General features: G+C 42.0%; 1 protein-coding gene across 3 annotated transcripts in view; it reads right to left on the reverse strand.

The window, feature by feature from the left end:
* LOC142571930 (uncharacterized) overlaps nt 1-26155 on the reverse strand; it is a 107939-nt gene that overhangs the window by 17122 nt on the left and 64662 nt on the right. For all 3 annotated transcript variants that reach the window (XM_075680657.1, XM_075680658.1, XM_075680656.1), the window contains 7 exons: nt 19126-19375; nt 15183-15349; nt 12873-13121; nt 10875-11079; nt 9006-9162; nt 5857-5967; nt 4174-4435 (listed from right to left, as the gene is read on the reverse strand). In XM_075680657.1, the coding sequence (XP_075536772.1) occupies nt 4174-4435; nt 5857-5967; nt 9006-9162; nt 10875-11079; nt 12873-13121; nt 15183-15349; nt 19126-19375 (1401 nt within the window). The remainder of the gene's footprint in view (nt 1-4173; nt 4436-5856; nt 5968-9005; nt 9163-10874; nt 11080-12872; nt 13122-15182; nt 15350-19125; nt 19376-26155) is intronic.

Here is a 26155-nt window from a genome sequence, read left to right on the forward strand (position 1 = left end):
TCTAGTAAGCATGCTAATAAATACAAAACGACTTAATCCAGCTTGAATAGGAAGGGGTAGTGTTTACTGTAGTCAAAAGGAAAACAGAAGGGAGGGGTTGTAAAATACAAAGCGAAAAAAAGATATTGGAAAAAATGCATAAAGCTCATAGTGAGACATTCTCAAATACTACTAATAAAAAGGAGATGCGTACAGAAGCAAATATTTTCGAAGATGAGCTATTTCTGTCAATTTTATCCCAAGGTGCTGGAGACTCCATATAGAAGGCAATTCAAGGCAGGAGAATGCCTCCAAATTTTATAGTGACCCATCGTAATTACATAGTAACTAATATTCATTAATTGCACAGTCAGTCGTGCTATGTTTCTTCATTAAATATATTGAATCCCCCGCTCAAATTACTTGCAAAGGTTAATTATTGGGCCCAAGCATTACAACAAGGGAAGAAATAACCTTTTGCGATTACAACCCAAACCCCCAACTTCGCTTTCACGAAGGCATTACCCTCTTTGAAGGGACGTCAAAGAGTGCAATGCTTTCGTGAAAGCGGTCATTTGAAGTGATACATCTTACTGGGACATGGAATGGGTGTACCTTAAGAAAGCAGAATATGCAATTTACTCAAAGCCTAATGTTCACTGTCTATTCCTTGTAACCACTACACAGTAATGACCAAAATAGGTTGCGTTCGCAAATGTTATGCCGTGACTGAAGGGGATATTACGAGATTCGTAGTTTGTTTCTCCAGTGTTCTCTGTGAGCTAAACAAGGCATCTTGTTTAACTCTAAGGGAAATTAGGGGCATGGTATGGATAAGGTCTAGGCGATGCTCCAAATGGATGGGTTAAATGCGCATTTTCAAGTAGAATAGGTATGCCAGTGGTCCATAGCCTTATTAGTCTGTTTTCGAGCGGTGTAAGACTTAGACGGCTGCGCTTGCATAACTACAATAACAATTGAGATAAAATTGTGCGAACATAAGGGGAACAATACACCAAGTTTATGTGCAATGGTAAATGCGTGTTGATGAAATACAGCATTAAAAAATGGTGAACAAGTGTTTGAAATTATCACGCTACTGCTATTGTCCCAAGAGAGTTTACGATGCTTTTTACTTTGAAGGAGTAGGCAGCAATTCAAGTGGAATGTGACGCATAGTTTTAATATTTCTGGGTTATTGTGAAGGGTTACGAATAATCATTGAACCCTCATTTTTTGCTCTTATTTTGTCATGCGTGACATATTAATTTCGGCTGATGTTCTCGCTGAACTAAAGAAGGCAGCTTCGTTAGGTTTGGTGACTGTAAGGGCAAATTAATGGGTGGTGTGGAGGTGAAGTTCAAAATAGATGGCTTTCGTAATAAATTACATATGCAAGCACTCCAGCGTGTTTGAGCATGTCTCACGAGAACGGAAGAATTGAGCCCGCTGTTCTGGCAGTACTATACAAGCCGCCAAGACAAAATTTTGCGAAAATTGGTGGTGCCCAATGCAAAGTTCCTGTGCGAGCCTTTGTAAAATTTTCTTATTCAAACATTAGAGCATGTGATATGGGCGCTATCAACTATGCTTCCCAGTGTCTGTAGCTGTAGCTTACAACAGGTTCATATATTGTGGAAAGTGGAAGGGGGCCATTGTAACTGCAATGTATGACAAAATTTTTACGTTCCTGGTCCGGTTAAAAGCATAAATAATAATGAGCCGTCATTTTTCTTTCCTTATTTTCATGCGTCATAACAACTTCTGTCTTTGTTTCAGCGATGTCCTCCATGAACTAAACAATGCATTTTGTTTATATTTGGCGAAAATAAAGGCAAACTTCAAAGATGTAGGCAAACTTCAAATATAGAGAAGTAATTATGATATTTTTAGCATATTACGCATGTAAGCTATTCATAGCTTTATGAATGTGTTTTGCGAACGAAGAATTTATCCAATTGCCCTGGAATAATTGTGAACTCAACAGATATCAAATCTAGTGGAAATTGAGGGGTGGGAAGGGTTGAAGGGGGGGGGGGGGCATTATAAAGCACTAAAGCATTGCATACCCTCCTCAGCAGTTGTAGTGGTGGTTTTTAATAGCTTCGCTGGACGTCCACTGTCGCAGGGCCGGGATGGCGTGTCCATTTATTCTTTTGTGTGCGAATATTGCAAGTAATTTATGTTGATTGTACGTCATTGCATATAACCTCGACAGTACTATTACCTAAACTAGAGATACATTTATGTCATAGACTTAAGCAGCAAGTACAATTCTTTGTTGAATTATTAAAATTCTATGTAGGAAATGCGCCTTTTTATGTACGCTGTACTGCTGCTACTGGGTGCGATCCGAGACCACTGTGGGTGCACTCATTGCCTTTTGCCCCTGTATCATCTTGAGATGTTATATAGTTGCAAGAGGTAAATGCAAATTCAGCTAATTTTTCGGGCCCCCATGGTTCACCATGTGTGATTGATAAATAGGCCCCTGTCGCTTAAATATACTTATAACAGAAGCATTTCCAGGCTATTTCACTTATTGCAATAGTAATTGGCAATATATATATATATATATATACACACACACACACACACACAGAGCGTGAAAGATCAGACCGTCTACGATTTGCCCCCCCCTCCCACACACACACACACTCTAGAAATAGTTGGTACGCCACTGGATGTCTTTTACTGCCGCAGCACATCAGAAAAAGCTCTGAAGGCCTGCCTTATTATTATGCATATCGGTGCTCATCCTGTGACAGGAGGCAGCGGGTGCACGTGTGTTTAATTAAGGGATACATGCTGTGTGCCGCGACAATTACCCCTTCCCACGCTTGTTGAGCTTCACCGCAATAATTTGCGCACGCTTCACCGCGTAATATTACTGTTGTGAGGCGAAACTGACTTTCAGCAACCGGCACTATGTAACGCGTCGTGCTTACCGAGCTTCGAAGCCAATAGCGAGGACCACAAAGGCGGAGTCGGTGCCATTGCTGACAGCGGCGAATTTTTCAATGAAAAACACGGCACAGAACGGCAAGAAGCTTAATAGCGAACGCAGAAGCAGCTACGCCTAGCGTTGCTGCGGTGGTGCCTACGGCTGCCAGCGGATCTGCGTACGAGTGCGCTGGTTCGAGGAGCGACGAGGTAATCAAAACGGCGCCGGTGGTGGTTTTATTAATGTCCTTTCGGACCTGCCATGACGACAAAAAGTCTGGAAACTCGGATGGCGAAGGGTTCTTGCATCCGAAATTGCAGACGTTATTATACATAGGCTCTATGGGGTACGTGGCGGTGCCGCGAAGCCGTCCGAATTATCGGGCCGTCCGGAAAGTCGGTCATTGACTAAACACTGGCAACTCCTCCTACTCGAGCCAGCTTTACCGCGACTTTCCTTCCCTTTCAATAAAATTAAAGCTACTGTTCCCTGATAGAAGCGTGAATTCCCTGAGTTTTCCCTGAGATTTTCCAGACTATTCAAAATCCCTGAGAATTCCCGGTTTTCCCGGTTGGTAGACACCCTGTTTTCATTACCCACCCCAGCAGCTTTAGTGGCTATGGCACTGCGCTGCAGAACTTGAGGTCGCAGGTTCACTCCTGTCTGCATGGCCACATTTTGATGGCGCAGAATGTAAAAATGCTGGTGTACTTTATATATATATATATATATATGTAGTTTATGTGCTCATTAAAAAACTTCAGATGGTCACATTAATCCTGAGTTCCCCACTACAGCATGCCTCATAATCATATTGTGGTTTACGGCACACACACACACAAAAAAAGAACACAATTTAATTTCTTTTTATGTTGTTTTTATGGTGTTGTTAGCTCTGTAGTCAGTGACATGTCAAGAATGCAGAAGAGGCTCCTCGGAAAAAATTTTGCCTGGTCTTTGTCCCTTTGCACTTCATAGTTTCTTTTGAGATGCCACTAGCATAAAGTGAAGGTGTCCCAGTTGCTCAGCAATAGTGGACTTGCTGTGCTCGGGCACTTAACGCACGAATCAACGCCCGAATAATAGTTGGTATGGCGACAAGCAAGAAAGCTCACAACACACACTGGTTGCTTGAAAAGCGATTTTCTTGGCTTCCAGAACATCAGAGCCTTGATGCATCTTTGGCAAAACTAGACATTTTGTCACAGACTTCAGGTGGACTTGGCATCATAGTTACGCAAGTTACTTACTCTGAGACACAAAACACGGTTGAAATTGTTGTTGTCATAACCGAAGTCTTCAAGAACACACTGGGCCTTTGGACTCCACTCCTGAGAGGTGGGGCCAATTCCAGCCAAGCTGCACAAAAGGGCCTGATAGGGCAGCTGCATCATCCATGAAAGTGGCTCTAGGAGCTCATTTAGACGACAAATTTCAGAGTCTCCATAGTCATGAAAAAAGACTACAACTTCTTCGTCATTGAGGATTTTTTGCACTTCACCACGATACCAGCTGAAAAAAAAAAAAAAAAAGAATCTTGTATAATAAAAGCAGCATAGTGAAACTGTCAATAATGGTCACATCTATAGCGTTTGAACATGCTATGAAGTTGTTTTGGATCTATTTCAACCTATTTTTATATATACGATATCTGTCTGTATATAATGCAACCATGAAGATACATTTTATATAACCCGTTTAGATGTTTATGAGATTGATAATATCATGATGATGAGGTAGGGCAAAATGCAGTGATCATAGGTTAGTGAGGTCTAGGATTCACCTCAATTTGAAGAGAGGAAGAGTAAAATTGATCAGGAAGAAACAGGCCAACCTGGATGCAGTAAGGGTAAAGACTGGTACTTGAAAACAAATATGTGGCCTTAGATCATAGAGATGATGATGACATAGGAGTGATGAATGAAACCGCAACTAGGCTGGCTTCAGAAGCAACAATTGTGAAGTGGGAGGTAAGGCACCAAGGTAACCAGTAAGTAAGCTCTCCCGAGTAAAGAAGGACCTAAGAAACGACAAAGAATGAAAGTGTTCAACTCAAGAGATTAGATAGAATTTGTGAAACTGAGAAAACTGATCAACAAAGAGAAAATAAGGGATATTTGAAATTATAATGTGAGAAAGACTGAGGAAGTAGTAAAGAATGGATGCACCATGAAATCAGTGAGAAGAAAACCGGGCATAGGACAAACCAAGGTGTATGCACAGAAAGATAAGCAGGGTAATATCATCAGCAACTCGAAGATATAGTAAAAGCAGCAGAATAATTCTATACTGACCTGTACAGTACTCAGAGCAGCCACGATACCTCCATTTGAAGTAGTAATGAACAGATTACTACAGAGACTCCTTCTATAAATAGCGATGAAGTTAGAAGGGCCTTGCAAGACATGAAACGGAAAAAAATGGCAGGAGAAGATGGAATAACAGTTGATTTAATCAAAGATGGAGGAGATATAATGCTTGAAAAGCTGGTGGCCCTTTATACGAACTGTCTATCCACTTCAATGGTCCCAGAGAACTGGAAGAATGCCAACAATATGCTAATCCACAAAAAAGGATACGTTAAAAAAATTGAAAAATTATAAGCCCATTAGCTTACTCCCAGTATTATATAAAATATTCACCAAGATAATTTCCAATAGAATAAGGGCAACACTGGACTTTAGTCAACCAAGGGAACAGGTTGGTTTCAGCAAGGATCACATCCATGTCATTATCAGGTAATCAATAAATCCGCAGAGTACAATCAGCCTCTCTATTTGGCTTTTGTAGAATTGGAGATTGCAGGGAGAGGCCTTCATCATGCAGTAAACAAAAATAGGCTGATGCTGATGTTAATGTACGGAGAATTCCTCTTATGAAATAAAGCAGGAGATGTAAGGAATCTTTAGGTCAGTGTCAGTGTGGACACTTACCTGTTGTTGCTGCAATGAGCAATGCAAAGCGCTCCGACATGCACAGGTTTTAGCTTTTTAAGTTTTTGTCGTTGAACAGCATTCTCAATGTTCTTTTCAAGATCGTCGAGACTGCAACGAAACAAAAAAGCTATTGATGTCCTTGTACTAGGTGCGCAGTTTTCTTCTCAGAATTAAACCTGGCACTACTGTATATGAGTTTATTGAAGAGTACTGTGACAATATGTGGATGTCAGGATATGGAAAATTTGGTCCATCTCGGAGACTCGAATATTGTTGGGCCTGCCTAAAATGTGCCCATGGCAGCATAAATAAAGCATTCATAGAATTAGGTCTTTTGAAAGTCTTGGTTCTCCTATAATACATGTTGAATCAATGTTTTCTAACATGTAACATATTAAGCAAATGAAAAAAAAAATGGAAATGCACAACTGAAATGGGAACACTGAAAGCATGGACCTCCTTGCCTTTTCTTCATATAATAATAGTGTTCATATCTGATACAATGGCACACTGTAGTGCGTGCAATGTGTGCTGTGCTAATAACAAAAATGGCATCTTGCATAGTGCTTTGGCAAAGGCCAAACTATTGCAATAGATGCAACATTGTTCTTGTGACCAAAACCAGTTTTGGCATACTGGTTTGATGTACACAGTTTCCTTATGACACATTCTCGGCGTATAAATGAGAAGAAAGGGAGTTAACCGAGGGGCCTGATTTTTATTAGTCATATCATAAGAAGCCAACAAGCATTCTGCATGCGAAGATTGTGGGGTCGTTCCCCACCTGCAGCAAATTGTTTCTTCACCCGCTTTCATTTCCATTAATTTATCATTTCTTTGTTTAATTTATTAGGCACAAGTAATTTCCCCTATGTTGTACTTGGTGTCAGTGTTTGTTGGCTTCTTATTCTCGGCAATTTGTAATTTGTGTGCACGGTGGGTGGGCTATATGGTGTGGATAACATAACATTTGCAGTACATGTTCAAGAGACTATTACCTTAGGCTAGCAGTCTGGTATAATGCAGCAGTAATGTTCTAAGTAGTTTAGCTCCCAGGACCCAAATTCAACATTGCAAAAGACACTGCAAATTCAAATGCAAAATACACGAGGAGGAAAGCGAAGGAGGAGGGCATGGAAAAAGCATGAGAGAAAAGCGTAGTGCAGCGACAATGGCTATGAGATGGCACCAGGGTAGCACATGTTGTCTGGGAGTTCAATCAGCAGCGACTGCTGTGAATCGCACCCACGCGTCACCCTCGCACTGCCTCTCATGATCTCCAGATTAGCGAGGCATCCGCGCCACACTTCGCTCCATTTGCAACGTGCTACACGAGACAGATTTTCCGCACCAGCCAATATATTACAAAATGAAAACATATATGGAAATGCGCTCAAATTTGACATGGAGTGCCGTAATCGTCAGTGAACTTTTTTTTTTTTTACTACTGTATTGTCAACAAATGTCAATGTGAGATAGATACAGTAGAACCTCGTTCATACATTTTGAAACAAACCACAAGAAAAAATTTACTAACCAGGAAAACGTACGATCCGAAGGAACTAAAAAATTTGATAGACTCAACTACTGTTGACATCTATGTAATGCAAAGTGTTGCGCGGGCCGTTGCGGCACGAGACACCGACGTGCATCGAGATGGGGTGGTATTCTGTAAGTGTCCACGTGGTGGACAAGTCCATTTAGTCTGCTGCTGAAGTTCTGATTGGCCGGGCTGGGGTATGCGTTAGAAGGAGACAGGTGCCCCCAGTCAATCAGCACTTCAGTAGCAGATGAATGGACATGTCCACTAGGTGGACACTTACAGAATACCCCCCCCTGGTGGTGCTCTAGCAGCCTGAGACACGTTTTGTTGTTTTCCTATTGCGTGGTGTATAAAGAGGGTGACAGGAAACCAAAACGAAGTCGAGCTGGTAGGCGACACTGGATGCCATCAAAGCGAAACATGATGCCCACACCGTGCCGCCTGCAGGAGAGAAGAATGCCGAGTTTGGATTATTGCCTATTAAAAGCATACAGTATGCTACCAATGGCACTACACACCATGCGCTGTAAAACGTATAGGTGAAGACGCTTATCGCAATAGGTTTGGCGGTGGTAGCTGTGAATGCAGCGTGTGAGGAGTGGAGCGGAGATTTGCTGCTACCAGAATAAGAAACTGCGCACCGTCATTTTCACATGAGACGGGCGGCTATATACTATTATCAATCGTGCGCCTCGCACTTTTTCTTGTTCACATGGAATCTAGCGATCAAAAAATGTATACGATCACAGCCTGCAGCAGAGAACAGCAGCGCATTCCGGTTATTGCCAATTAAAAGCGTATGCTACACTTCCAACGGCACCATGTGCCGTGAAACAGGCAAAGATGCTTATCACGAAAGGATAGGCAATGATAGCTGTGAATTCAACATGCGACGACCCCGGAAAACATTTCCTGGTATCGAAGTGAGAAACTGATTGTGCGCCGGCATTTTAACGTAAGACGGGCGGGCAAGTATTGCAGTGAAGCTGCCGCGGCAGGCAGCGATATACTGTTTTCGATCGCACGTGCCTCGCACATTTTCTTATTTTCATGGGATCTAGCAGCCGTAAAACATACAATCACAGTTTGGCAACATCCTGAGTGTTCGTGCCGAAAAATCATGTTTTCCGGGCACGTATGAAGCAGTTAAAATTGAGTGTAACTCTAGGGGTCATTTTTTGTGTTTTTAATTGCAAAAGTTGGTGCTGGAAAAACTTACATAACGGGAATGTACCAACAAGGTCCTACTGTACAAATAAAAAAATTTTAAAAATTTACTGACGATTATAGTTGACACAACAGGTAGATACATACAAAAAGTAAGTATCCACAATAAATGTAGGTGGATACATACTTAAAATCAGTGCGAAAAATTATGTAAGTGAAAAAGGAAAAACACAGCATGGGCACTGTGTCCCTCTTTTTGTGTTGACTTTGTTTTCCGCACTGGTCTCAAGTATGCATCTATTAAAAATAGCCCCACTTTCTACCTTACTATAATTGGATGGTATGCTTCATTCGACTTTCAGTTCAGCACTTTAGAATCATTTCTTGCACCAAGTTTGGTTAAAACATAAGGTAAGGTTTTGCTTCTATTACGCACCATTTATTGAACCTGCATGGTTGTACATAGAAATGAGAAGGAGAGGTGGCTTTCCACAGGAAAACATGGTTATAATCCCTTGTGTCAAGGTATGTAGTGCATGGTTTGTTTACAGTGGTGTCCATGACATTTCTGATATTGCTTTGACCTTCTGTCTCTGAAAAATGCGAAGGAAAAAATAGCCTGTGAAATAACACTGATACTGAACAAGTACAGGTTCACACACAAAAAGATTATCTACAAGAGCAACAACCAGCTAACTCATGAAATGGCAGAGGCCTACCACATAAAGAAAAGTGGAGATAACTGCGTCAGCCATCCTTCAGTCTTGTTACATGATAAGGAATTTAAGTTTTTTGATTGTTAGACATTCTTTAATTTTAATGTTGCCTTTAAAAGCTTTAGTCCTTGACACGCATGCATAGCCCCCCTACTTCGTTTTGTGCGTGCATATTTGTTTCCTTTCAATAAATTTTTTTAGTTGAGAGTAAACATCTTGTCCTGTCTTCTCTCTTTGTACTCGTCTTTGTGTGCTTCTACAGTTTCAAGATGCAAGTGAACCAACTATCACAGTCGTCCATTCTGTTACACTATACGTTCCTGCAGAAGCCAACAATGCGGGGGAAAGATCGTGAAAGCAAAAATTTGTCAGCCACCTGACAGCAGCTGAAGCTACAAAAGCATTCGGGTTTCTCAGAAAGAAAGGTTTGCAATTGAAAAAAATTTTCCCTAGTTTAGTAATCAAACCCGGGACCAATACTTTTCTTGGGCGGCTGCTCTGCCATCTGAGCTAACCTGTAGGTTCAGCTAATGTCGGTGGATGACAAACTTTCTTTTTCAAAAGCACACTTTGTTCTGCTACATGAAATTTTTAGCATCAAAGTTGTAGTTAGACATCCTTATGACAACCAACACCTTATGGCATTCGCAAACCAAGGCAACGATATGCACAAATGAGCACTCTGAAATGCTCAAAGAGCCATATCTTTGCGTTCAGTGATGCCATGTGTGTGGGCACCACCCATTTCAAGAGGGCAAGAGCCAAGGTAAAAATATATTCTCATAACAAGTATTGAATACAATGAAGATACTTAATAAAGAGAAAATGAGACATTCACCCAAACATAGCTAAGTGCTACAAAGTAAACCCATACAGGTTGCTCGAAAGAAAAGCTTCGCAGTTAAAGAAAAGTTCGTCCTGGTCCAGGACCAGGACAAATTTTTTTTTTAACTGCGAAGCTTTTCTTTCGAGGAACCCGTTTGGGTTTCCTTTGTAGCACTTAGCTATGTTTGGGTGGTTGTCTCATTTTTCCTTTATTAATTACTTCTCTCTACCGCAAGGGTTTCCACAGAACTATTACGTCAAACAATGAAGATATTTCTGTGGTGGATGCACGGAGTAAGACATTTAGGAGGTGAAACTCCCGTCAGCGCGAGCGAGCGCGGGCGACCAGATAAGGTCACAATTGTTGTATGCGCCGACGGGGCCGTATACAGTGGCGGCGCCATGCGGCGCGTCGTAGAAGCCGCAGCGAAAAAAAGAAAAAATGCAGCGCGCGGGCAGGCGGCTCCAGCGCACTCTCAACGGCGGTAATTTCTTTCCAGGCCGCCAGGCGCTGCCAGCACGATAACAGCTCCGCGGGCTTGTGACTTTTCTGGTCGCCGCAAACAGCGGAGTTTCCACTCCTAAATATTTCTTGCTCCGTGGATGGATGCAACTTTATTATAACAAGGCTCGACTTATATGCTTCCATAGCGGTAGAGATATGAAGGTAGAATTGACGATTTTAGGCTGTCTTGAGCTCTCATTAAAGCAGAAAGTAGACTCTGCTCTCCACCTTCACCCGATGAACAGGTACTAGTACATACCTGCAAAAAGTGGAGGCACTGTCACTCCAGCATCAGCAGCCATCTTGCGCAGGGGGTCCATATGTGTGGGGTTAGCACAAGCAAAGCCCTCCTTAATGAGGGTACTTCTCACATTTTGTAGGGCCACCTGAGCATCAACAAGTCGCAGTTTTTCCCGCAAGACAAGTGGTTCAAGCCACAGAGTATTGCCCAGGCGCAGCACAATCTGAAGAAAAGAAATGTGTGAAGCTTGCAAGCTTTGTCACTTTTTACGTTGCCATCACTGGCAAATTGTTCAGTGTGTCTCTTTACATCACTGAAAAAAATGCATTGTACATTATCCTAACAGCATATACATAAAATATCACCATACAGATAGAATGATAAATTTATGATTTTATCACGCACCTGCCCATGTCTCAAAATCTCAGCTTACCTGTCATAGCAGCAAACATTGCATTTGTGGTCACTGTAGCGCTATGTAAAGACACAAGGTACTAGACCATTCATGACTTCTGACTTATCTGAAAAGCCCATTCATTTACAAGGTTGCTCACATTGAGCCATTCACATGTCGGCCAATGTCTTTTGAGCATGTCACTCTAAAGAGGAGTTAAACGAGGGTACCAATAGTTCTATTCCAACATTATTAGAAACACTTGACACTGCATACCATACATTGTAAGTCATGTTGCTTACACTTGGCTTTACACCATAAAATTTCAGTGCATCCTCATCATAATACATACAGCAGTGAGTGGAATCACAACTTAGGTTATTCAAAAGCTACCGTGAACTCAAAGCAAATGCTCCACACTTATACTATCTGGATACCACAGGAACTAAGACTAACGCACCTGCCTGCTTGAGGTCAGTCAAAATGCAGTTTGTCTTTGATCAGAAGCATAAAAGAACATAGCAGATGGATTCATAGCATGTAAACCAGGTGTAAACCAACTGAAATTAAGCTGATGCGCCAGTTAAACACATTTGTGGCATTAAAAATACACAATGCACACAACACAAAACAATGCGACAGCCATGGAATGTGGTTTGATGAAATACCAGGAAGTGCTCTATACCAAATTTAGTAAACCCAAATGAAAATCTTTATGAAATGTGACCTAATAGTGCAGCCTCAGAGACACTTTTCTTTGCCTCATAGCAAAATGTGTAGATCCTTAAATGTATCTAAACTTCCTCTTTTAAAAAAAATTATGGCATTTTTCTCAGACATATGTCACTTCTATCTTAATAACAGCCATTGAGACATCTTGTAACTTCCAGAACTAAAGATCTGTTTAGACCAGCTTTACGCGAGAACCTCCTTTCTACCTTCCAGCCTGTGGTCTGGAAGGTAGGGAGGAGGCCAAATGACCTCATACAGGCTGTTAGATGGTCACTTGGATCTCACTTAAGTCTTAAGCTTGGGCCTACAGCCCGACAGCCTCACCTCTCCACCTGGCACACCTGCATCCATCTTTTCCCACACTCTTTCGCTTAATCTTCCAAAGGTCATATTCTCTTATGATCCCTTTTAGCCATACTATATCCCTTTCGCATGAAGTAGTGCTCAACCAGCCAGTAAGAGTGCACTGAAAGTGATATCGCCAAAAGTTACCATAGGAAAATACGTCCCCAGGAGCCTTTCTTTTCTTTGTCTTTTTCGCTTTTTATGAAGCCCTGTAATTACACAATTGACTGCTGGTTGAAGTGCAGCGCCCAGCAAGCTTGCACCGAATCCCACCTTTCTTAGTCTTTTCTGGAGCCACTGGGTGTCTGTCCGCCACGCCACACCACACACACACACACTTTCAATTTGCACATGACACACATTAATCCTAAGGCAAGTGCACACTTGTTCAGTGTTCTAGCAACACGGAGCAATTACAGACATTTGTTTGCAATGAAGCATAATGTAGCCAACTGGGAGCCATGCAATGCCAAACTACAATGACAGGAAAGAAAACAAAAACAAATTGGTCCAAGAGAGGCAAAATAAAAAAAGCTGCATTTCACCTTGCCAACAAGCTCCTTCCTGAAGAAAAGACTATGCACCTTGAAGTCAGCCTGAAAAGTCCAGCTAAGATCATTGTCTGGAGGCTGGACATTGCAGCAATACACTTCCACAGCTAAAGGCCGTATCATGGCGAGTCTTGGTGGAAGATGAAACAGTCGAGTTGCAGACACAGTTGACTGGCCTCCACAGTCGAGGTGCATCACGGTCACACTGGCTGGTGCTGTGGTGCTCACTGACACTGAGGTCACCTAAGAACACCGCATACAAAGGAAGTCGACCAAAGCACATAAATGGTGGCCCTACAACAACTTTAGTCAATGTAAACTTTTATCCGCTAGGTTTTTTTTCATCCAAGCGAATGCCAGTAACAAGCAGTATTTTTTAAATCAATAAATCAATCCACTGCAACCAAAATGTGGTAAGTGTAAAAAAATGCCAGAGCTTACTTTTTAATACTTGTCCAAACATTCCTCGTTGTGTTTGTGTGCATCACCTTGTGAACCAAAAATTAGTCTTTTAAAGTGAAAGCTTTACTGGCCGCGAACTTGCGATTTCGCCATGGCCGTGCACTGAGGAGGCACATGGCGTCACACTGTGTTCCTCGTCACACCGCATTCCTCATCACACCGCATTCCTCATCACACCACATTCCTCATCACACCGCATTCCTCATCGTTGCGTTCGCCTCCGCTCGCTTCGCCAGCTGCGTCACATGCCTGATAACATGTCAGAGGATGGAAAAGAAGAGCTCACATGCGCCGCAACCACAGTTGAGGCGACAGTATGGACAGCGACAATCCTGATAAGCAGGAGGAGGCCTGGAATCGACATCGGAACGAGATGAAGAGGAAACGAATCGCCCAGGAAACAGAAGAACAGCGTGCTGAACGACTGGCTGAACGGCGCAACATAGCTAGACAACCAGACTAACCTGGACTTGCAATCAAGAATAACCAAGGCTAACCATGCTATGCCTTAGCTTTTGCTACGTATATTCTGACACAGCCGAGCTTAAGCCACTGCCAATTTTTTCTTATAAATGTGCCTCCTGCTGAATTCCTCATGTAGAGATTATAGTGAAAATGAAAGAAGTCTTGTCTTCATATGAGCACAGAAAAACAAAAAATAAAGTTTGCTCACACTATTTTTTTCCACTATACTGTACTAGGAGCACCAGTGAAGCATAGTATCCCAAAAATATAACAGGCCAGGATATCGAACCAGAACTGAACCACAAACCAAAAACTGGAAGAAAACAGTATTTCTGTTGGAACTCGACTTGAACCGGAGTATTACGATCTTTTTTGCTCAGGAGCGAAACCTTAAGAAAAAAAATAAATGTTTTCAGGTCAGGTTGGCCACCGTTTCCTGAGCTTTTCATTCCTGCATTGCCTGCTTTTGTGGCTCTACTCTGCTACCTCCTTTGTAAATATACACTATCTTCCTGTGCTTTTAACAGTGCTTTTTTTTAGCAGTGCCGTTAGTACGGTTTTCAGCATACTGCATCAGACAGCAGACTATAGGTGTTGCATCAACGCAACATTTCCATTGCATTCGACGCACAGGCTTGCCATACTGTGACAAGTGCAAAGTACCTGAGACAGTGAAGCGCATATGCTTGTTGCTTGTCCTCACTACGGCTGTGAATGGCAGGCACTGATCACCCCTTTAGCTCCAGCAAACAACAGGCCGTTGAGTGAAGTGTTACTGGCCGGGCCATTGACCATGACACATCCATGAAGCGAGCCATCAAGACTTTCTTAGAATGTTTACTTAACACAGGCCTAGATTCAAAAGTATAAATCGGCCCTTCAAGCTCAAATATGTATATAATCGCTTCCTGCTGCCTGCTCTCATGATTACTAATCAGTCCCCCATTTTCTTCCTCCTCCCTTTCCCCCTGAGCAGAGTAGCAGGCTTAAGGACCCCTTTGTGTTTCCTCAATACATTTTCATTCAAGCATTTGTGTTGAATCTGCATAATTCTTTTGCAATTATGTGGACCCTGAAGAACAAACAGGAGTAATCCTTCAGTGCAGTTTAGCAGTAGCATTGAGTTTTTGTACAAAATAAATTTCTGCTGTTTTCCTGTAATTATTGTTTGATTATGCAAATGAACTTGTACCAGCTTGAACCATTAACTTTTCACTCCAGAGTTGAACTGGAACTGAACCAGTTTCAGTGAACCGGAATGAAAAAAATTTTGCTTCAACACTCTGAAAAGGATACATGCACCACTGCACAAGTGTCAGAAAGCCTGTTGTAAGTTTCACAATAAGGAAACCACAACACAAAGAGATGCATGCTCACCCGGACTCTCTCAAATTGGTCAGCGCCAGCCTCCAGACCATAAACTTGGCCAACTGTAGGTATGGCCTTTTCGTCCAGAGGCACACGTTTTTTTGGCCGAGAGTGTTCCCTCAAGAGTGACATAACTTCCTGGAGTTCCCAATTTTCTTTCACTTCTGGCTCATTCTCTAAAGAATGTAATCAATAGGCACATCTGTTTAAAATGATTATTAATTTCAAAGAGCCATCTTGATTTACACAGTAGCTAAAAAAAAATTGAAATCAGTGGTCATCACAACAGAAGTTGACTTAACAAACTCCTGTGGTCCTAAACTCATTTACTGTCACAGCACTTATTATCCTCAATATTCCTAACTTAGTGCAAAACATCTGCAACCTTGTGCAACTTCCTGAACTCAGTATTACAATGGCAACAGAGCAATAATGGCTGCATGACAACAGCAATATTATTATGATTGCGAAGGCATGGCAACAAACATGGCACACAGACAACAACGGCTTACTAACAGCAGCAGCATGGCGAAAACAATAATACCAAAGCCCTTGCCATTGTTGATAGCTGCCAACTTGAATGCTGTCACACTAAAATGTTGCATGTGGTGTATATTCTACATTAAACATGATGCATGGCATCATGACATAATGGTGCATGAGAGTGGACAGGCACAGCAAACTCTTTTTTGAGCCCTTTACTGTTGTTGCAGTAAAACTCGCAGCACTACAACTACTAGTAATCTATGCGAACCCTGTGCAAAGGGGTTTATAAAAATTTAAATTTTTTTTAGTGAGGGAGGGGGAGTGTTACATCCCGCTGAGTTATTGGTTATATATATATATATATATATATATATATATATATATATATGTATATATATATATTTTTATTTTTTTTTCAGCAAAAGGTACAGGGGAGGAAAGGGGGAGGTTCAAGAGGCTAGCGCTCTTTCTACCACACTTTTAGAGTGGAGGTGTTAGAACCTCGCTGGGTTTTTCTTGACGTTCGTAGCTTAGCTGAGTTGGGGCAGAGAGAGCTGAGAGAGAGTGAAAGCGGAGTATAAAAATCGCATCGCGCAGCATAGTGATGCGGCGAGGGTGGGTGTAGCCTAGCGGGGGAGGAGTGGCACGGCAGGGACACAGGTGGTGTGACGTCATTGCCCTCACATAAAAACCCACACGCTTGCTTCAGCGGTCCTCTTTCTCGCAGTGCAAAAAAAAAAAAAAAATATGTTTAAGCGTGGCTCTGCTATCGCAAACATCAGATGCCAGTAGAGCTGAGGGAAGCCCAGAAAAAGTTAGACTAAGTGTGCGGTTTGGCACTACGTTACTGGCCTTCCCCCAGCTCTACTAGTCTCTGGTGTTTGCGATAGCAGAGCAACACATATTTTTTTTAAATTAACACTGAACTAAGGCAAAGTTTATTCCTTTTTTCTACGCAGAACAACGTGAAGCAAGTTCTTAATTTACAAGTCTTGATAAGACAAAGTGCAGATGTTTTCAAAACTAATTACAATCATCTTGCACGAGAAAAAAAGATACTAAGCACAATAGACATAGAGCCGCCATATACCTTAAACAATACAAATAAAATATAACAACTAGGAACAAAACGTTGGAGGAGGCTTAAGCTTCGCGTTTAAGAGTGGAACTCGATAGCATTCAAACATCCTTGACTGCTTCTCATGCTTCCCAGCAACTGCAGCTTATGTAACCGCAATGTTTACAACAAACGCAATGTTTACAAATGCGATGTTATCAACTGGCGGCAAACGTTATGCACGAAGGTGAACTTTCTGATAGAAACGCAGCCTCTTGCATGGGTTGCAATGCAATAGAGAGCCTACATGCAAGCGCTGTGCAGCACTTGCATGTGGGCTCCCTACAATGCAGTGAAGGCGAGCGTCATCTGGAGGCGCTGCAAGGAGCTGGGTGCACTGCTTGGTGCCCGCCGAGATTTGCGCGCACCGGTGCGCCAGCATGCACATCTCTGTCTCCGTGGCCGGTATATGAATGGAAGAAATGCTGGAAAAGGGGTTTGTGTTCGAGTTTCCATGTAAAAGAATTCTTTTTTCTCCGCCTACCCGTCCCGATGTGGGAGCGGCCCGCTGCTCTACCGCCATGAGCGGTAAAGTACGTCAAGACCTAATTAAAGTTCTCTGTCTGTCTGTCTGTCTGTCTGTCTGCCTCTGAATTCAAATTACAATCCGATGCTATTACGTCTGTAGGTTGTTTGCAAGTCATACTTTACGATTATTCTGACTTATTTTACTTTGAGAAATTCAATTAGTCCACTAACATCTTTGCGCTACGTGGAGGGCCTGCATGGTTGGGTATGCATCATTTGGAATTATTTTTGCTGAAACAACGGTCGACGCGGGACGCCAATGCCAGATTTTCTGCGACACGGGGCCCTTAATGCTCTCGTGTTAAGAAGCACATATATTTGCACATCATGCCCGCCAAAATACATTACATACGATATCCAAAGAAGCTACTAGGCCAATCGTGGCTGCTACATTCAGGAAATAATAATTGAAATAAAGAAAGAAAAACTGGAATACATAAACTATAAAGCTGTACCGTGTCACCTCGCACATATCTACAATGATACAGCTTGCAACGCTGAGCACTGGCAGTTGCATAGATGAAAACACGCAGACATGTCTTGTGTTTACTGAGACGTCAAGGTTTCTCGGCTCCCTGTAGGTCGCAGTGTAGCACTGTCGTTCCTAGGGAAAGTTCCAATAGAAATCTCTATTGGTCCTATACGAAATATATAGGTCCAATGGGAAAGGCTACATGTCCCATAGGCAGGACGTACATGTCCCATAGCAAAGAGTACAGGTCCCATAAAGATCTTTGCCAGTCCTGTATTGTGGTAGTACAATGCTGTATGAGACAAATACAATGCTTTATGGGCCCCATTTGAAGCAATACAAATAGTTTACATATAAACTTGTTTTGGACAAATAATATGCTTTATAGGTGCCAATAAATGCAATACAAGTAGTGATCATGATTTAAACTTTTATTCGTAGTATTGCTCGACAAGAAGCCAACCAAGCAGATGAGCCAAACATCGAGAATGAAGACACAGACTGCATCGCTTTAATACAGGAATTATGCATTCCAAGCTGTACATTTGCTGCGCTGAAGATACTTAAGTACTGTTGTTTCACTGCATAATTTCGTAGAGATCAGAGCCAAAGTACGGAAGGGTTCAGCTAGAAAGCTTTGCTTTAAAATGAATGCTTAATGCACCTTTGTGTAACACAACACAAATTGTGAAAAGCATTTGGTGAGACCATGGTGGGTGAGAACCCTGAAAAGCCAATTATGACCAATGTGGAGCAGCATCAAGTGGCAGCTTCAACAGCCAACCTTTCTGTGCACAATGTTGTCAGGCGATACTCCCAAGTGGATTTGCTGGCTCCCAGAAGGCCTCCATGACCCAAGAGTGGCTACGCCTTTGAACTTCCGCAGCCACATCATCAGCAACCTGGCATCCTAGTTTCCAATGTAAACCTTCTATGCTGCTTTGTATGAATAGCCTTACTGAGAAGGTGACCAACAAAACTCACCAAGGACTGCTATTATGGAACAACTGCCCAACATCAACACATTCTATCTGATCTGAGCTTGCAGCCATTATCGAAGCCGAATTCAGTCAATAACTCAGTTTAAAGATAATTTTAGTGAACACACCTAGAAAACAACAACAAAAACACAATGTAAGAATTTCAGAATGAATATTTTTATTCTTTGAAATATTTTGCTATTCATGAAGCCGTCATGTGTTCTCAAATACCTCACACACTGAGTATGTGCATAAACTCAAACATATCTCTACAGGTGAAATCATTTTTATAAACTTCCGAAACTGAAATGTGCCAATGAAATTTTTCACATCTAACAATAGCTCAAAGTGTTTGGAAATATACCTTACCATTTGTTGATGCAGATGGTACATCCCACTGCTGCAGAATCTGTGCATAAAAATGTGAAGCACTTGTAACTTTCATTATTGCAATCCGAACATTGCCCTGACAGGGCAGGTGAGACCAACTTGGTGAATGGTCTGCCCCAGGCAGAATCTGATGTCGGTATGAACAGCGATTCTCTCCTGACTGTCTTTCACAACGGCCGATGGTTTTGAGATTGGGGCACAATGGCAGCTCAGTGCTAGACGAGACTCTCTGAAATAGGAAAGGATTCAAGTTAGTGTGAACACAAGGAAACTGCAGGTGGCATGTTAGACTACCTATTAAAGGGGCCCTCAAACACTTTTTATGAAAGTGGAAAAAGGCATTTGAAGTGAGAATAGGCTATTTCAGAAGTACTTTGCAGCAAAAAGTACCTCAATGCATTCAGAAGTAGTGGAGTTATTGGCAATCAAACACGGCCTCCACTGTGCTCCCATTCCTTCTTCAATGCCTTACACTGCGAAGGCTATGGCACAGTGGGGCATGCACACAAAGCTTTGCCTTCTAAATGTCACTGTGGCACGCCATTCAAATTTCATTTTGGACATTCACGTAGATGCCACGACTTCTGCCTTTGGTGCGCACTAAACATAAGTCAAATGCAGTTGTCCTCAGCGAGCCGCAGTGCGCTTAGCCAGTGGACCCATGGCGGCACCCCATGGCAGCCACGGTATCTACGCCATGCAGCCGATCGCAGCTTGATGTCAGCTGTCGGCCAATAGCAGCCATCTAAGGGAATGACGAAACAGTGCGTCTGATGACAAAATAGTGCGTCTAGAAGAGAGTGAGGACAGGGCCTTCTGTTGAAAAGACAGCGTTTGAGAGAAAGGCGACTTCACGCTCCTCTTGCAAGCTCCACGCACCACGTATAACAGCAAAACCTGGCTGAAATGTTCACAGCAGCGTATGCTACCCGTGAACTATGTTATTTTCACCAGGCCCGAGGGGTGGTTCAGGATTCCTTCAAAAGGTCAACTGAAAAATTTTGTGCCTCATAAGAAGCCTAGTTTCAGATAGTGTAGATACAGAGCTGCCTTGATGCAAGATTTTACGTTTTAAATATGAGTGAGCGTGCCACAAAAAGGGTGCAAAAGTGGAAGTTCTTCATCCCAGAACTGGCAAAAAAAATGTCATCATTACTACTCACTGGAAGTAACACACAACTAAGATTGCGCAGCTCTTTGGTATGATCTCTGAGATTCTACGTAGCTTAGCATGGTGCACAGGAAAACATCAGAGGTGTCGTGCTGGGACTTACGTCGTACCCACCAACCATGAAATGCATGTGTCGTCTGCTTAGAAGGCTACTGATAAAAATACTACACAATTATCAGCCTTACAGCTTTGCCAATGTTGTTTTAGCAGTACTCATTTTTTACCAATTTAGCCAAAGTGAGATTTCCTTGCAGTTGGCCTTTGAAAAGCCCCTCTCCAGGCCCCATTAAAAATTTGGTTATACACGAGAAGTTTTCGGGTGCTGTTTAGGGAGTGTTTAAACAGAAAAAATTTTTCAAATTCGTTCATTATTAGAGATAGGAAAAATTCACACAAAGACTCCTTTTGGAGTTGTCCAATTATGTGTAAGCATTGTGCCACTTGCTCATTTCCATACAGCCCTGTGTCATTATCAATGTTATGAAACTTCATCAGGCTAGTACTAACAACAACGCAGTGGCGACACGAATTGGTGCCAATGGCAGCACAAGGAGCATTGATGAAGCAAGTAAAGTACTGCAGGTGGCGGCGCCAGGTGTGCTGATGACGTTCCATCATTATAAGCCCTTGTCACTCTTTAGCACCTTATTCGTCTACGTTGAACCATTATGAACCATGACCAAACGTACTCAGGCGGTGGTTTCGTATGGCACCACCATGCGGGCCCCACCTTAACGCAATCTGTGATGCCGACAAGGAGTGCTGACTGCTCACAGCTTCACATGCTATGTTCTCACCACTTACTTAGTGTTGAATACAGATGCACGGGCCCGTACCTTGAAAGTGATCTGCAAAAGTGGCAGAGTGAGGCGTGTGCTGAGAGCTCCATGAGCACTGTGTTCTCGCTGCTTTGTTGGCACTGAAGCGAGAGGCAGCGCAAAGGTGAATTTGCTCGCTGCTACAGGCGCTATCTCAAAGGTCGTCTTACAGTACAGACGGACGGTTTTCTCGTTGGGAAAGTGTAGAAATGATTACGCATTTAAAAATTGTAATATTGCATTACCATGCTGCCAGAAGGCAAGTTTTGCTGTCAAAGCTCTCTCCTTTTGCCTCGACTAGCATCCACAGGAGACATTTCTTCCCTGCCTTCTCCCATATCAGAGCCAAGGGATCACATCATATTTACATCACTAGCTTCTCATCCCCCCGCCCCTTCCCCCTCTCTTTCTTAAAGCGAAGCTTTCTTTGCCTACGACTCCATAGTTTCGCCAGGGTCATTTGGTCACTGGTTAGGTTCTCACTGAGTAGATTCACATTCACTTTAAAAAAAAAAAAGTGTGTTCAGTGGCGGGGATTCAAACCTCGGCCCCCAGCATAGCAGCCCGGTGCTCAACCATTAGGCCACAACTACCTGTACTCTCTCGTGTCAACATCAAGCAGCTCTTTAAGATGATTGCTGCATAGTGATGATTATGATTCCCATATGTATGGTGGACTGGCCACGAAGCCTGTCCGCATGTTGATGATGATGATTTCCATACAATGGCGCATACCCGCAATGACGGGTTGGCTAAGAAGCCAATGTTACATATTGTGCCAGTGCCAACTAACTCTTTCGGATGATCTCCGTGTGTGTTCATCATGGTTATAATTTCCGGACTATGGCACATATCCATAAGGGGGAACTTGCCAAGAAGCGTGTTCGCGTGTTGATTATGATGGTGATTTCCACACTATGGCACATACCTGCAATGGAGGATTGGTCAAGGAGCAGGTGCTACATATCTGCCAACACCCACTAGCTCTTTGAGATGATCACCGTGCATTGATGATGATGATGATTGGCATACTATGACACATACCCACAACAAAGGATCCACCAAGAAGTATGTCTACGTGTTGGCCATAATGATGATGGTTTCTAAACAATTACGCATACCCTGAACTCCCCTGGAAGTTGGCCAAGAAGCGGGTGGTAGAATGGTATGAAGTGCGAGGAGGTTTTAAAAAACTTGATATCATGCCAACATCAACCATTTCAGATTATTGCCACATGTTGATGATGATTATGATTTTCACACTTTGGGGCCCATACCCAGGACTGGGGACTGGCCAAGAAGTGGCTGATGCAAAAGGATAGAAAGTAGGGCGAGTTGGTATGGCAACATATTCTTGGATTGTAGCGCAAAGTGACACAGAGAGAGACTAGAAGCAGACAGGACGGGCGCACTTAAAATAAATAAGAAAAAAATGAAGAAACACAAGTTTATATAAGATTTCTGACTTAAAAGGGTGTCAATGTGAACTAGATGGTATGAATCCATCAGTGAAAAACAGTGCAAAATAAACACGGACAAGGGATGAACACAGCACCTCCAAGGACCACATCCAGCCAGCCCTTGACAAATCCAACGTAGTGCTAGTGCATGCAGTGCGTCAAGAGGGAAGCACAATAGAGGAGCCTGGCTGCCTACACACCTCATACACAAGGCATTTCGGCATTGGCAATAGTGTTTTCGTACATTGCTTCACTGTTGATGATATCAACATTAACACTTATTATGAAATAGGTTCTGTTGGTATGTTTCTTTGCTTTTAGATTGTTTTAGATGGTATGTTTCATAATTCAGCTCAAGGGAGGAAGTTTATACCAGTGCAATACATACAAACACATATACAGCGAAATCTTGATAATTTGAAATCTCTTAATTAAAATAGATGGATGATTCGAACTAGTCTGTTGGTCTCAGCAATGTCCTATGTCTCTGAACAGAAAAAGAAAAGAACTCTGGCAAATTCGAATGCTAAAACTTCACCACGGTTATTTGGAATAAAATTTCTCTCTCCCATGGACCGCTTTTTCAGACAAATCCGAGCCAAAGGCAAAGGTTCGATGAGTCGCTAGCTACTGTAATGTTGCATGCTGTAAAAATGACAAGAAATGACACACAGGAAGCCAAGAGCGAACCAGAGCAAGCATGCTGTAAAAATGACAAGAAATGACACACAGGAAGCCAAGAGCGAACCAGAGCAAGCAGAGGAGCATGCACCCTCCTTTCCCATGCAACTTAAAAGGATCAGGAAGAGCTGTACTGCATGCTCATCTATGCCCCCTCCTAGCGCACACTTGATCATGCTGCTGTACAAGCTCACATATTTCCCCCCCCCCCCTCTCTCCCCTAGAGCACGCTCGATCACATCATCTCCAACATTGGGCATGCAAGAGGACAGCACGTATCAAGCCACCATACTTAAATGACATGCAAGGTACGATCTTATCACACTTGGACTCTATACAAAACCTAGGGTTCTTCCGGCACATGTCACGTGCTGATGGAGGAGAGATAAGAGTTTTTCAATTCGAGCCCAGTGGCAGTTTTTATTTTGTGCACTGTACCACATCATTGATTGGACACTATATTTAAAGGTGCTCACCTTAGTTTGAACTCCATTATATTTGAATAAATTTCCAGTGTCCTTAGAGTTCGTATTAACAAGATTCTGTGGTATCAGAAACAGATTACTAAAAAATTTCTTGAGGGATGAAGGAACACCAGGAGCAGGCACTACTCCATTAGCGAGGTTGTTCCAAACTGTGATACTTGCGAATTCGGAAAGAGTCTACAGTCATCACAACTTGAAAACAGTCTAATAAAGCTACAGAGTTGTCCTTTAAGCTGAGCTGTACTTTGATACAACGAACACAAACCATAACAAGTTATCATATACATAAATGAAGTAAATCTAAAGGTTTTCCCTCAAATATCAGTACGTAATGAATATATGCTTATAAGAAATATTGGATATAACAAAGGTATTTTCATGTCAGATATGAAACTTAGTTATAATGAAATTCGACTTATTCTGACATGGCACATGTCAATGATACAGCTCATATATGACAAAAAGTGCAGGTTTATCAATGGCAGCATCTTGCCCAGGTTTCAGCAGCTCTCATTCTTCCTGAATGTTTTCATCAGTTGCTATGTTATTACAGAAGAAACACAAAGGATTCGAACAGGATAACTGTCTGAAAATATCAGCTTTATAAATTATTGCTGCCTACCAGCTAATAAAGTGGTTTTAGAGCCACTTTGCTTTGGGTATTGTTTATCTGCAGATTTACGCTCGTTGAAATATGCATTAGAAGTCATTAGCAATGTTATTGTAGTAGAAGGCTAAGCAAATAGTCTTTCTTTGTTTGGGTCTGCTGGTGTGCTAATGGAAAATGTTTCAGTATGTCTGTACTAATTGCGAAACCAAAAGGAAAGTAACATGCGCGTTAGGATAGTTCACTGGATAGCTGAGTTGAAGTCTCATTGTGATGATTTGCAGAATGTCTATTACAGCAAATTAGTGGCTTGTAACAGGCATGACATCACTCAGCTGCATGAAGAACCTCTAAAACTCATGCCACGGAGCCACTGGCACTTTGGCCTTTTTTCCCATGAATTCTCTATATCAAGCCCCTTCAAAAGCACTGTTTCAATTTTAAATTGACTCAGGTGATGTCACTCAATAGGTAGACTCTGTTCTTACACACATGTACATAAATCTTTTCTTACACACATATACACTTGTGTCATGCAGTGGAGCTCACTACTGGCAATTTTTCAGAAATTTCCACATCCCTGTAATTCTGGCTAAACACTTATCAGTTGACTTTTCATAGATAAGTGGCTGTTTCTGATGTAGAGAATGTCCACAAATGAAATTTTTAAATTTTTTGCCATTATTATATACAGGAACAGGTGGAGTCTGTATTGAAAGAACTTATCAAATAAAGGTAAGTTATGTAAGGATGAAAGTAACACAGTGGTTGGCAGTCAGAGTTTAACCAAAATGTAGTCCTGACATGTGCATCACTAGCTGTGCTACTAGACTGGCATAATTTGCCAACAGGATGAAGTTACCATGTTTCATTTATTGAGCAAGCCAGCTTCAATAGTATCTAGTCACAAAAATTAAATCTACTAGTCGAAAACTCTCACCTCAAGTTACCTTGTGCCATAAAGATACTAGTGTTAACCTTTCATGTGTTTCTCATAAATGAAGAATAACACAAAAATAAGTTTTTAAGATCTTTGATGTGAAGAACTCACTTTATATATAATTACTAATGAGTTGAAGTTAGGTTTAAAGTATATTTATATGCGTCCACAGCTAGAGTATGCATCATCAGTATGGGACCCTGGTCATGACACCCTCATACAATCTCTAGAGGCAATACAGAATCGCTCAGCCCGTTTCATTCTCACCAACTACCAAAGAACTGCGAGTGTCACTAACATGAAAGCTCTCCGACACCTCCCGCTGTTATCAACCCGTAGAAAACTATCTCACATATGTCTCTTTCATAAAATCTGCTACCACAATGCATATTTACGTTCTATCCTTGTTCAACTGCCACCATACATTTAATCTCACATTGACCACTGCCAAAAGGTAAACATTCCGCACTGCAACACCGTCGGCTTTTAATATTAATTTCTTCCCCAAACGAGCAAAGATTGGAATAACTTACCCGCATTACTTACAAGCATAACTGACACCAATAACTTTAAAACCACACTTCAAAGTTTCATGTTATAAATTAATGTTGCAGTTGCTTGTTCTGTATAATAACTGTTCTTAAGTCATAATTTTAAGTTATGGCTTGTATTTTTATATGATAAGTTCTTTTCCTTCTTTCTTTCCTTCCTTTTTTTGTTACGTCATGTATTTTTGCCACGCTTACAAGTTCCTATTTACCATTCTTATTATTTGTATACCATGTATTGCTATGTTTTTTTTTGCCCATATTGTTGCCTTCCTTCCTTATTTTTCTTTATTTTTCCT

This window comes from Dermacentor variabilis, chromosome 2 (assembly GCF_050947875.1).
Source record: "Dermacentor variabilis isolate Ectoservices chromosome 2, ASM5094787v1, whole genome shotgun sequence".
NCBI lineage: Eukaryota > Metazoa > Arthropoda > Arachnida > Ixodida > Ixodidae > Dermacentor > Dermacentor variabilis.